We start from the raw sequence: 13,889 nt of genomic DNA, 5'->3' as shown, positions 1-13,889 counted from the left end.
CATGTGTATTTTTCTACGCGCGTGGGAAACTATTTTATTTAGTTTGACATCAATGCATGACATGTCATGAATCAAATTAAATCCCCCGTCATGAATCTGATTACTCCACGTATGACTTCTATCGCACATGTTTTCAATGTTCAAGCCTTCACCATTGCATTCAAAAACTACATATTAATCAAACACGTACGCAGGGATACTACAACATGCACAAGCCCCCTGTTCGATCCTGATCACTGTATTCCTCAAAGCCTTTCGTGTTCTTCTCTGAGATACTCTAATGACTCTGACGAAAAGAATGTCTAAGAAGATGTTCGATTACCGGCTACTTAGCCGCACCGCCAAATCGCCCATCTTCTCCACCATCTCGTTCGTTGCCATATTCTTTCTCATCTACGCCGACAGCATCGTCTCTAATCTTTCCGGAAACCATAATGAAATTCTTGACGCGCATCAGACTCAGAAAAGCGAAGCGCCATTAATGGCGTCGTCGACTCTTCCTACCACTGCGCCAATTCTTCCCACACAGGAAAAGGTTGATGGGGAAGAGGATTCCGAGACTCAGGATCCTCTTATTCCGCCAGACAACATCTCAAGAGAAGAAAGGCTGAATTGGTTCCGGAGAAAATTGCCGGAACTTCAGATACTCAAGTCAAACGACTTGTCGCAGAAGTTCCATGGACGAGTTCTGGAGTTCTTCAACCGTGGCTGCAGCGTTCAGTTCTACATGACATGGTTCTCGACGGCAAAGTCGTTCGGCAAACGAGAACTCTTGGCCGTTGATACCCTTTTCAAAGTCCACCCTGAAGGCTGCTTGATGATCGTATCAGACACCATGGACACCAAGCGCGGGTACGTTCACATTCTAACATTCCTCCTTACTTTAGGCTCAAACTCCTCAAATATTTAGGAAAAAAATGTAAAATTAGTCTTGATGGTTTGCTTAATTTGCAATTAATTCTTTGTGGTATCAAAATGAATTCAAAAGTTTTTGAAGTATGCCAAAAAAATAATTTAGTCCTTATAGTCAAATTTCGTTCACTGACTTAACAGATTCTAATAGCGTGAAATGTTAGAACCAATAAAATTATGATATTTATTCTATTTAAATCAGTGTCACACTAACAGAATATATTAAATTAGTAGACGAGATTTGACTCTAAAAACTAAATTATTTTTTTGACATACCTCAAGAACCTTTGAGTTCATTTTGATATTATATAGAGCTAATTGTATGTAAATCAGGTAAATCACAAAAACTAATTTTGCATTTTTCTTAAATATTTAATTGAATTTAAAAGTAAATGTAAATACAATTAGAAATTACCATATTTGCTCTAATAATATGTTAAATTAATTACTTTTTATGTTAAAAGTTAGGTTACATTTGAGAGGACACGAGAGTTCTCTTTCTACTTAAAATATTTAATTGAAATGAAAAGTAAATAAAATATATTGAAAATAAAAACGACAGAAAAATTTATGCTAATAAAAAACGATGAATTTAATAATTTTATTTATGTTCGAACAGATACAATATCTTAAAACCATTATTGGATCGCGAGTTCAAAATCCTTGCAATCACACCGGACGTTCCCTTTCTGGTGAAGAACACACCGGCGGAAGGTTGGCTGGAAGAGCTGAAGAGCGGGAGGAAGGACCCCGGATATATTCCATTGTTCAACAATCTCTCCAATCTCGTCAGGCTCGCCATGTTATACAAGTACGGAGGCGTATATTTGGACACGGATTTCATAATCCTGAAAGATTTCTCCGGGCTGAGAAACGCAGTCGGAGCACAAAGTGTGGATTCGTCGACGAGAGCCTGGACGAGACTCAACGGCGCAGTCATGATCTTCGACATAAACCACCCAATTCTGTTAGATTTCTTGCTTGAATTTGCCACGACTTTCAACGGAAATAGATGGGGTTTCAACGGGCCGTACTTGGTTTCGAGGGTTATCTCGAGAGTGGGAAATACGCCGGGATACAACATAACGGTGCTGCCGCCCAAGTCGTTCTATGCGGTGGATTGGAACAGGATAAGCAAGCTGTTTAGGAAGCCGCACACCATGGCGGAGGCGCAGTGGGTGGATGACGTGGTGGCCAATCTGTACAATGGGGGGACTTACGCTTTACACTTGTGGAACAAGCGGAGTAAAGAGCAGAAAATCGAAGAAGGAAGCGTCATGGCGAGATTGATCTTGGATCACTGTGTCATCTGCGACGACATTTATGATTCTTAAGGAAAAAATGGACGGCCAAGAAAAGTTATAGAATCCTATTGTTTAAGCATGTGTTCTTCTAGTTTTTTTGGCTTGAATAATTATTAGCTCTAATTGCAGGGCTATGGAGTTCTATTGCTTTCCTAGGATAAATGCAATATTCATTGGTTGTAAAATCTTTTTTTTTTTTTCTAAATATATATATCTAGATCTGAAATTCTGATTAATTTGTTTATTTCCAGCTCTTGAAGTGGGAGTGAGAAAATTTGTTAGTAGGTTCTAAAGTTTGCACTTCTGAGGATGATTTTGCTTGACTATTGGATCATTGTGGCTCATTCGTACCAATAATGATAAAAAATTTCTTTTATGTTCTTTTAAAAATAATATGGTTTTTAAAATTATTATTAGACTTGTGATTCATTACTATTATTATTTTAAAAACTACCTTATTTTTGGAGAGACACATAAATTACTCAGCTTCTACCTCTAGCCTTTTGTTAGAATCCTATTTCAACTATGTTCGGTAGGATAAAATCAATATCCTTACTCCAATGAATACAAGAAATCAACTCACATATGGTTTATCATCTCTACATTCTCTTTACAGGCAAAAAACAAAAAACAAAAAAAGAATTAAAAAAAAAAAAAAAAAAAAAAAACTGACAAGTAAATTTAATTTTTCAGTAGCTTAAATAAGTGTGGGAATTATCACGTCAGTTTTTAAGAAAATTGTAATAAAAACTGTAATAACCTTAACAGCACTTAAAAAAAAAGGAGACAATGGGACATAGAACGGGTGGGCCACACTCAAATTGTCGGATGACGGAGATGAGGGCCCACCTTAGTCGTGGATCTATGTACGTGCCAATTAAGTAGGCCCAACCCCAAAAAGAACCTTGTTGAGCCCGGAAGGCCGGCCATATTCCAGGAACGTAAGCACAAAGATGCATCAGACACATACACGAGGCCCATAGTTTTGTGGGCATAAATATATGAAGCTCCCATTCTTATGTCAATTCTGCTCCGTATTATTGTTGTAATAGAAAAAGATCTTATGCCAATTTAACATGTTTTCAATACACCAATTGCACAACACTGAATGGCCTCATTCACATGACTGAGAAATTCAAATTTTTCTTCTCAAAAATTTAGTTTTGTTACTATTTCATCATCTTACGCTTCTATTTACTAAAACAATAAATTACGTAAAATTGTGACACATCATTTGTAAACCAAATTTTTGAAAAAAAAAAAAAAAAAAAACCTTGAAAACTAGCATTTCTCTATATGAATTCCACGAACTAATAACTTCCGCTTCATTAGGCGTGATCACAGCTGATTTAACTACCTCTTAGAGACAGCTCAATACTATAATCAAGACTACTTCTATGACCCAGTTTTCCCTCATCAAGACCAATCAACTGATATGAGAGGATCTATAAAATGGTTCTAACTAAATTTTACAGATTTAATAGTCTTTAAAATTTTAAATAATATAACATTATATATACTTAAATGTAAACAAAACAAAATCTTTACGGTAATCCTACCAACTCAAAGACTACTCTTACAGCCCAATTAATTCCCTTCATGATTCTCACGTCTATCGTGATACACGCAAGTTCTTATTCAAACATATTTAAGATTGTTTCGATTTTTTCAATGAGTATTTTGACTTCAAGGAGATCAACAGGAAGAAGATACGAATCAAGATTTACACCCACCTGGATCCATTTTTCTGGCTTGTCATGCTCCAAACACTGTTTCTCTTCACTTTCAAATCTCAGTGCCTAGATTAGAAAAAAAATAAAAAATAAAAAATCTCAGTGCCTTGAAAAAGAGGGTTGTTTGACAATGCGTTTTCACGGCAATCTTACTGTTCCTCAATTTGAATTCCATGTTTTTTAGTACTCTCTAAACCTGCAACACCTAACCCAATGAGAAAAACAAGCCTCCCTACATTCTCTCTCTTCCACAATAATTTTCGCTGCCGTTATCTTCTAGAAAGCTATGGAAAATACTAATAACCAGAAGAGAAAAAAAAAAAGAAAGAAAAGCATTTTCTGATAAAGATAAGGAGAAATGTTAGCAAACTTAGATGTGTTTTGCTTAGGTGTGTTTCAAAAAGTAAAACATTAACCTAAAACGCATTTTCAAACAAACCCCTTCAAATCAATGTTGATTTATTTACCAGTTGGATAGTTTGTTTTGTAATATTTAACGGTATATGTATTTTTTCAATGACATGACAATATACAAGAATCAGTTTGAAATAGATATGATCTTGATTCTGCTTTTAATGGAGACACGGAAGGACATTTTCTTTATAGAAAGACTAGCCCTTAATACGAGGAAAGGGTACAATGAAAAATTAATTAAAAAAGGAAGTAAAAGTATTAACAAGTTAATTAGTAGCCTCAGGTCTTGGATCCATGTTCACACACAAGGCTGAGTAATATATAGGTTCAATGAACAGTAGAGGAACAAGAAGATAAACCTAGGAGAAGGTGTTCAACGTTCATGCATATGTCTACATGTGATTTTAGGTGCAGAATATTAAGGAGAAAAGAGTGGCACGTGACAAACAAATGAGCACCACGTGCAACCCATGTTAATGTAGGAGGCGGCTCCACGAAAGCCACGCGGGCCCTTTCAAAATGGAATCTTTGGTCAAAAGGGCCATTCACACATGTCCATATACAACCACTGTGATCAAGCCACGTTGCAATTAAAAAACCAAAAGAGCCCATGCCCCATACCATTTATATTTATATATTTATAAGATATGCTTCTGAAACATGGTAGTAATAATGAGGTTGGAAGCCATAACAGCGAAGAACACCACCAACAAAATCTTATAATAAAGAGAGCAAAAGAAAATCTAAACATATATATATCGGATTTAATTAGTCTATGCTTCATAGCAAAGGGAATCATCACAACACACTATTTTATCAACTAAATTTAAGAAAAAAAAAAGACTCAAAAAGGAAAAATCCAGCACACATCACATGTAGGGGAAATATTACTACTTCCCCATGTATGATACAAAATATGGAGAGAGAAGGAAAGGTGACGTCGGTCGGTCGGCCGGAGGGCAGGCAGGAGAGCCAATTTGATCTGAGTTAGCTCAGTGTTGTGGGGCGGCTGCCGCTGCAGGCGGTGCTGGAGACTTGCACTGGTAGCACTTGGCAAAGAGCCCAAATGTGTTAACTTGCCTCACAAAGTTGGTCACGCTTGCCCATCCACCAAACCCAAACCCTACCACCAGAACCCACACCACAATAAACGAATTGAACACATACATAGCAGTCCAGCTTGGTAAAAAGAATGGTGGTTTCTCCGCAGCATTCTGCAAAACGGTAAACAAATTAATGTCACAACTTAAATGCCACACCAAGCAAGCATGAAGCACCCACTAGCTTGCCCCCAGTGAAAAAAATCACTGAAAGTGAGCCAAACTCCGTTGAAAATTGTACAAACACACTAATTATAACAGGTATACCAACTACATGAGTGAATTTGGTTGGGACTTTCTTGACAGATTATGGTGTTGAATTATTGAAACCAACTTAGTCTAGTCAGCCAGCTCATCTAAGACAAAGTACGATACTCCAGCAGGAGCCTATAACTAAATGAAAGGGACATACCACCTATCTCAATTCTTCTCGTAATATTTCCAAATCCAGAACTTAAATGCTTTTGTACACTTGCAGCACCCTCTCTCTTTCTCTCTTTTTAGTGGGCACTGCAGCTGTGGAATGTGGGAGGGAATGCCCATCAAACCCGAGTGCCCACTCAATTGATCCAGATAATTACAACTTGCCCACCAAAATAAATAACGAAAGCATACAGCTTGCCCAAATGGAAAAAGGGCCAATGCCAGAAGGGCAGCATGGGCAAGTGGGGATGCATAAAAAAGGCCTTTTTTTTTTCTTTTTTTTTTACCTGTCTGGCAGAGGCTTTTCTGTAGGTGAGCATATGTGCTAAAGATGGGATAATGTATACGGTGAAGCTGACCAAAAGAGCCCCAACTGCGGAGTTTATAGGCCCGAAGAAGGGGAAGATTATTGCCAAGAACCATATTGGTATCACCACCGGCAGCCTTGCTAGTGCCCTCAAACATATGCTCCTCGTGTCATGCATCCCTATCACCTTCTCCCACACAAAGTACAACGGCGTACATGCGAACCCAAATGTTATAAACTGCACACATTCCATAAAATATACCACAACGTTAAGACTTCCAAGAAAGCACAAAATGTATTCGATGAAATTCCTCAAACACAATCTAAATTATACGTGCAAATGTCAATTTAATAGCCCGGTAATAAATACCTGGTGGATGAGCATCAAGATAACGGCGGCGTCGCGGAAGCGAGTTTTGGGGAGGAGAGAGAAGGCGTTGGAATGGTTGAGGAGCTCATCGCCAAACGCCCAATAAACGCAAACGGCGGAGGGAATTGTTAGTGTGAAAACGTAGAGTGTGGCCATTAGGTAAATGTACTTGAACTTCTGGGGCTTCCACATGGCGTGCATAATTTCCCTGTAATGTAACATTAATTTTTACCCAAACATTTCGGTGATCAGATAAAAATCGTGAGATAACGTTTCAGTTTCACTTTTTACTTTGCTTTTACTACATGAAACTTTCGTTTTCAAATTAAACATTAATCATCAGCGTTTATCCCAAAGACAACTCTTTCTAAGCCCATGACAGAGACTGGCAACAGCTGTAAGTAAACAAGCATTTTACCAAAGTGCCCCAAGCTCAACAGAGGGGACTGCAAGCCTACCTGCCTCGGGCAGCGGGTAGCTTAAGATACCGACCCAACTACCCGAGACAGGTGACCTGCAACCCGAATGCGTTTTTGCCTAAAATAACTCAAAAAATAAAACATTAAAACCACCGTCTGATAATAATCTAAAAGCTTTAGTTCATGGCATGCGTATAAGGGGGGGAAATATATATATACATATATATTTAGCCCATGAGAGAGGGTTATTATTCTACAGATGAAGACAAGGGGACCAAGTTAAGGTCAGAATCTAGCCAAAACAAAGAATATAATTCAAATAGTTAAAATAGAGCAAAAGACATTTTACTGTGCATATTTCCTAGACAAAAGGAGAGAGGGGGTAATGTTGTTTCCGAGCAAACAAAAGTAGAATGCATGATTTTGTCTGTGGGTCGGCAACACCGAGATGGCCGGCAAAAGCTGCAGACAGAAGCCGTGTAGAAACAAGTGAAAGAAGAGTAAGAGGATAATATGGTGGGGGGAAAAGATAAGCTTACACAGTCACAGCATGTCCACCGAACGTGTATAGTATATTGGTAGCTCCTGTGAAATAAAGCACTAGCTTTGTTGGAGCCGAATGTTGCACATTACCCACCTGTAGTAACAAATCAACCCCACAATTGTCAGGAAATCTCAATAACAACCCAGAAATTAATGCTGCTTCCTTCAAGCTAAAAACAATAGCGGAAAGATGAGAAGAAGTGGTTTTAAGTACCTGGCCGTGAATAATAGCTGCTATAGCCATATACCAGGCGGTATAAGTGGTCATTCCAAGGCCTAGAAAAGACCAAATACGGTAATTGTGAAATGAAGGTATGAACACTGTTGTAGCACAGCAAGCACCAAAGATATATGTCCATGTCCGTTTGTCCAGATTGTCGTTGATGTAGTATATGTTACTGCTCACATCAGTACGCAACAAAAATTAGTTCATATCAAACAAAACCCAGATGAGATTTCCCCCAATTGAGTGAGAAATTTTGATTGAAAGAACTTTAATTACCTTGCACAAGCTATAAGCTGTATGACAGATCCGAATAGGAGGAAAGTGCAGTTGAAAGCAAGCCCCGCTGCTTTCCAGTACGGACCCAGAAGACCATCAAGCACTTCAAACCACTGCAATCCAAAACAGTTAAAGAGTGAAGGGTTTTGGCTACAGTAATCTTTATCTGATTGTTTTTTGTTTTTTTTCCCTTTTTTCTAGCGGCTTGGATTTTTGATTAGGAATAAGTGGTGGTGGTGTTTTCTGAGAAGCAAAACGAACCTGTATGACATGGTTCTTGAAGCTGACGTTTTCTTTCTCCTTCCGGCTTCTGTACTCTACGTAGAGTACACTAATCAGATAAGCCGTCCAGCTCCCAACAATTCCATAGAATATCTGAAGCAGGATCCCTGAAAGCATACCCAGTTGAGAGAAAGAGTAGGGAAGTGTTAAAAGCACTTGAGCTACCTGCAGAAAACACACAAACAAACAAAGAAAAGTTACTCGTTTAGAAGAAAGATTAGAGTGTTTCTCTTTGACGCAGGGAAATTATTAGTGGGTTTACTTGATTGGAAGCGCAGCTGAACCAGGCATCCCAGACGGAGCCACCATGCCAGAGAAAGGTCTTGACGCTAAACAAGGAATGGTCTTCCTCTTTCTCTTGCTCCTTGCCCTCATGCTCTGTCTCGCTAAAGTTGGAGACGATTGCTTCCTCTGCTTGCTTCTGAGGCAACATTGTCTCCGTTTTTCTCAAAAGGCAACGTCTAAATCCCGGTAGATCTGAAACATGTATAAGACAGTAAATGAGACAAAATCTACAATCAAACGCAACCCCAGAAAACGAAAGCCAATAAGACCCCAGATCCAACTAGCAGAAAATTCCTTCCGCACTTCAAAAAAAATAAAAAAACAAAGCACAAAGGAAGTTTGGAAACAAAAGGAGAGCATAATTTAACATGTTTTTCACAAAGCAGATAACTGAAAAAAAAAATGAAAAAAAACTCAATACCACTTTCAACTTCCTCGTTCGAGATGTCTCTTTCGTTAAAAGATTGAAGCTACCACAGATCTGCCTTCCAAACAAAATGACAGGGTATTGTCACCTCTTCCTTGTTTTCCGAATGACAAAAAACAAGTGGCTTTAGATATAAAGCACGAGCTGGGTGTGGCGGTACTGGTACAGTTGAGAGAGGCAGAGCATTTACAAGCTTTCTTTCTCACAGAGACTGAGTGCCTGATTAACAGCGTTGAAATAATGGAAAAATCTGCTGCTTCAAGAGTTTCCGTTTCCTTTAAAAACAAAAACTCAGCTGAGTAAAAGCTCCTTCTTTAATGCGCCACCAATTTGCACAGAGAAAAGGCAGTGCCGCATCCCCAAAGACGGCGAGACCTCAAAAAGCAGCAAAAATCTCTGCACCCGCTTCAAAGGTTTGTGCAGATGTTGAGGAAAAAGACCCTTTTGGCTCCTATTCAACCCAATATATATAAACAACACCAGAACATTTAATACCCTATATATAATCCTATGCTTTTACTTTTTCTTTGCCTTTGAAATTCCCCCCGCCCTCTCTCTCTCTCACTCTCTCTCTTTTAAATAAAGAAAAGCTAACAAGCAGCCCTTCGCCTTGGAGCAAGGATGAGAGAGACGAAACCCCTCCCAATTCCCTGTATTCCAAATTCCTATTCGATTCTTGGGTCTCCGTTCAGTGACAGAGAAGTTGTAGATCAAAGTGAGTGGGACGTTGTTCTCATCAGTAAGGACCTAACTTCACAATGGACCTCGCCTTTTATAGCCCCCCAAAACCCGCTTCAACGGCTAAGATTATACGCTAGTCGTTCTTTTTTTAAGCTTTTAAATATATCACACTTTTTTTAAATATATGACATTTTTTTTCTTTACACACAATTATCTTATTTTTATATATCCCTAATACTAAAATTATCATTAAATTTTGAATAAATTATTTTTGGATATTGAATCTAATAGTAAATTTTAATACCACATCATAGAGTGTGTAACATTTTTCTTCTTATTTCATTGTGCTAACATACATATAACGAGTAGTAACACTCATCACCTTGTTATCTCCCCTCTCTTCATCCCCAAATTAATAAAAATAAAAAATATAAAAAATAAAAAAAAATAAAAAGTTTGTATGCACTAAATATTAGAGGTAACCCCGCCACATAAGTTGTGAGATGGAGGGATAATGAGGTTATATATATGGGTGATGTTAAACATCACGCCGGGCTGAAATAATAATATTTTATTATTTTAATTATTAAAAAAAAGAAAGAAGCTTGGCGTGCATGAACAGCCATGCACGTCGATGTTCTTAAAATCATGACCCTATATATATATAGCATTATTCTGTATATATCATTTCTCTATTAATTTAGAGTAATGTTATATACCATATTTTTATTTTACAACTATCATATAATGTTAATATGATAATTGTAACCAATCTTTGGATTTTATTTTTATTTTTTAACAATGAATGATTCAAGAATTGGTTAAAATTGCAATATAGTAGCATTGTTGGATAATTATAAAATAAAAATATAGTTTCTACCATTATTAATTTAGAATGTGTTTAAACCATAGAGTTTTATTCAAATTGGTTTGGAGATTTTTTTTTTTTTTTTTTTTTCCCCAATTCGGTCTAAAACCAATGTGTTTAAAATGAATGTAATTTTTAGGTACATTTTTTTTTATATAAAAAATGCATGTGAGAATTATAAAATATATATAATTTTTATATGTATTTTAAACACATAATCACCCTGGTTCAAATTTATGAACTTATTTTCTTTCATTAGATAGTATGATTTTTATTTTCTTATTGAATTCTTCTAAACTTGAAGCATATTATAAATTAGTAGCAGGGTTCTTAATTTCTACCTCAGAACCTGTTTCCCACGAATCCATTTCCCATAATTATACAAATGCTTTTGATAAATGCTGGAGCTCAGATCCAAATCTCAGTCAATAATTCCGGGAATTTATTTTCCCACTTTTATTCCCCTCAAGGAATTCATTTTTCAATTTGGATTTTAATTCATCGAGGTTCCATCACCTTCCTCCCTGTCCCCCAATCAATGCAGAGACACCAAACCCCCTCTCACACAATATTGCGTGTATCACACTCTCCAATTCATTAGGCCTGTGGATTACGCGAACGAGCTTTTGTTAGAAGTAACTACCACGATCGTCCGGAGCGAGTGGGGGTGACAGTCTACGACGATAGACACACTTGGATTACATATTTGCGTGGGCCGCCCAGCGCAGCCAATGCATCAAATGGAGGCCCATTATGATTTTATCGGCTCCTTTACTCTGGTTCGGCGCAGCTGCACACGTGTCGTCTCGACAAAGCTCGCTCAGAGCAGCCGAGCCATTATGGTGACCCCGCCAAGGGTTCGCACGCTTTTAAAGAAAACACGCGCACAATTGAACCCTTTGCCCCACAGCTCGCCTGTTCATGATACAAAAAGATGCCCATTCATCGGACGGCTTCGAGTGGCCCATTAGCGGCTGTCGGGGCCCACCCATCAATCCCCCATTATCGTATGATTCAAACTTTTCTCCTCCTCTTTTGATTATTTTTAATTTCCTTAGGATAAAAGATATATATATGTGTGTGTGTGTGACAACTATACGTCTCCCTCTCTCTTTCTCATCGTTTACTATTAAAATGCAATTTGGTTCTTCGAACTATCAATAAACTACACAAAATAACGTTGAAAACTTCCTCCAAACAAATTGCTAATAAAAAAAATATTTAACATTGAAGATTAGAATATTAATTTAATAATTAATTTTTTTATTTTTTATAAACTTAGATTTGTGATTTGACATCCTATAAATTTTATAGATTATATATATAATAATAATCTATCTATAATTAATTACTTAGTAGATAATTATTATTAATAACACTTAAATATATACAAAGATGCTTCATAAATCTATTTTAAATCTATAAAATTTATACGATGTCACATGTGGGATAAGTATATCATGTTTATAGTACAAACTATATTTTCCTAATTTTTCTCTCATTTTAATTAAATATATGTTTGACTTGTTTATTAAAAACGAGTTTAAACACACACGTAAAGAAACTTAAATACTCTTCATTTTCAAGTTAAATGAAAAAGAGTCATTTTATGGTAAAGAGTTTACCAAGTGAAATCATGCACACATGCACATCGTTAAATCAGTAAAATAAATCTTGATTATAAAATGTCCCACCTCTTCATTTAATGGTGTTAATATATTAATGAAATAATTAAATTTATTATTTTCTATCAACTTAAACTTTTGAGAACATTAAAATATAAAATGCATGTTAATGCTAATGGGAAAAAATATATATATTAGTATTTATGCTATTCATACATGAACTTTATGTTATTTAAGTCTATAAAATTCTGAAGGACATGTGTGATCAATAACTCCCCTAAACATGCTTAGTAAGGTCATTACTTTCCGTATAATCAAAGTGGACCATTAAAATGTCGTATAGTCTAAGGGTGAGGTTTACTGCTTTGATGCCTTTTATTTTTTATTTATTTATTTATTTTTTTTAATAACATTACAAACCCTAAAAGAATTGTTGAGAAGCTGAAATCCGAAGGTAATGACTAATGAAGAGGTGGTAGTGGCCCCAAAAAGGTGGGTTGGTGGAGCCACCAAGCAACCAGGCCACCATGGTATATATTGGGGTGAAGAGAGTGTATGTTAAACAGAAAAAGTGTCACTAATATTCCTTACAAGACCCCCCACGTCATCCCGTTCAAACGGGGATTTGTCAGCTGGGTGAGGGTTCAATTTCTTGACCCGCTTCTTGGCCCGACACGACCCGCACTTCGATTTTCGTGCTAAGCGAAAATCTCCAGAGGCTATCCCTTTTTTTCTTTCCTGTTTCGTTAATTTCTTCTTTTGCATTTTTTTGACTGATTAAAGTGAACGTGTGGTGATTGATGAGGTGGTTCCAGCCAATCAAAGCGAGCCGTTTAGATTTCGTCAAACACTCAAACCCATAAATTAGAAAGAAAAAAAAAATCATTATTGTTTTTACTGTGAGGGTTAGTGGGAGAAGTAATGATTAGTGAATCGATTTTGACACCACTAATACCTTTTCCATGCGGATCAAAGTCCGGGTTGTTCCATTCTCACTTGGGTCCCCTCGTCCCATCTTTTCAGCCAAAAAAAAATCCAATTTTTAAGACGATAAATGTGAAGAGTTATGCACTATTCATTTAGCATGCGTCTTCTTTTAAAGCAATCAATATATATATTTTATGAGTTAGGCTAAAAATTATATATTTTTTTTCTATGGTTATCTTATTTTGCTAAAGTAATTGTGTTAATCAATTCTTAGATTTATTTTTTTAATAAGAACTAATTCAGAAGTTGGTTGATATTACGAGAAATTAAATCATTTGCATCAATACTACTCTTTACTCTATTCTATTTTTATGAATGTTACGGTTTCTTCTAATGTTTTTCTAGTGTTCTCTTAATTCTACGTAAATATAATTTTTTGTTTTTTTACGAGGGACGGGTGAGGTAAGTTTTTATTTATTTTTTAGAAAACAATATTTACGTAGGACCAAAAAGAACACTAAAAGAATACATGAAAGAACTGTAACATTTCTTATTATTTTTTCTATTCCTCACCTTCAAGAACAAAGATTTCCGCTGTTTGAGAAAATTCTTCCGACTTGTTTAAGAAAAAATATGTAAAACTACATATGTTTTAAAAACAAATATCAATTTAATAAATTATATTTGAAAATTTTATTCTAATTCAATTTGAATAAAATATTTATCCTTATAAACGCAATAAAATTTTGGAATTTATAATAATTTTA

The 13,889-nt window shown here is 36.3% G+C and overlaps 2 protein-coding genes across 2 annotated transcripts in view; one reads left to right on the top strand and one right to left on the bottom strand.

The window, feature by feature from the left end:
- Positions 1-247: 247 nt before the first annotated feature.
- LOC132162179 (uncharacterized) lies at positions 248-2,398 on the top strand. Its single transcript, XM_059572444.1, has 2 exons — positions 248-852; positions 1,532-2,398. The coding sequence occupies exons 1-2, from the start codon at positions 281-283 to the stop codon at positions 2,244-2,246; spliced, it is 1,287 nt and encodes a 428-aa protein (XP_059428427.1). The 5' UTR covers positions 248-280; the 3' UTR covers positions 2,247-2,398.
- Positions 2,399-5,096: 2,698 nt separating this feature from the next.
- The window catches only part of LOC132161743 (auxin transporter-like protein 2), a 12,222-nt gene continuing 3,429 nt past the window's right edge, over positions 5,097-13,889 (bottom strand). The window contains exons 8-13 of the mRNA XM_059571924.1: positions 12,124-12,142; positions 7,740-7,801; positions 7,522-7,619; positions 6,564-6,771; positions 6,174-6,431; positions 5,097-5,577 (exon numbers count right to left, since the gene is read on the bottom strand). Of these exons, the coding sequence (XP_059427907.1) occupies positions 5,356-5,577; positions 6,174-6,431; positions 6,564-6,771; positions 7,522-7,619; positions 7,740-7,801; positions 12,124-12,142 (867 nt within the window). The 3' untranslated portion in view covers positions 5,097-5,355. The remainder of the gene's footprint in view (positions 5,578-6,173; positions 6,432-6,563; positions 6,772-7,521; positions 7,620-7,739; positions 7,802-12,123; positions 12,143-13,889) is intronic.

Source organism: Corylus avellana, chromosome ca9 (genome assembly GCF_901000735.1).
Source record: "Corylus avellana chromosome ca9, CavTom2PMs-1.0".
NCBI lineage: Eukaryota > Viridiplantae > Streptophyta > Magnoliopsida > Fagales > Betulaceae > Corylus > Corylus avellana.
Note: the sequence above shows the minus strand (reverse complement) of the source record. Positions and strands in the feature narration are given on the sequence as shown.

Bases quoted from the DNA above. Each gene is read 5' to 3' on its own strand.
- LOC132162179 (XM_059572444.1), top strand. From the start codon at position 281: ATGACTCTGACGAAAAGAATGTCTAAGAAGATGTTCGATTACCGGCTA. The intron at 853-1,531 runs GTACGTTCACAT...ATGTTCGAACAG, and splicing joins ACCATGGACACCAAGCGCGG to ATACAATATCTTAAAACCAT.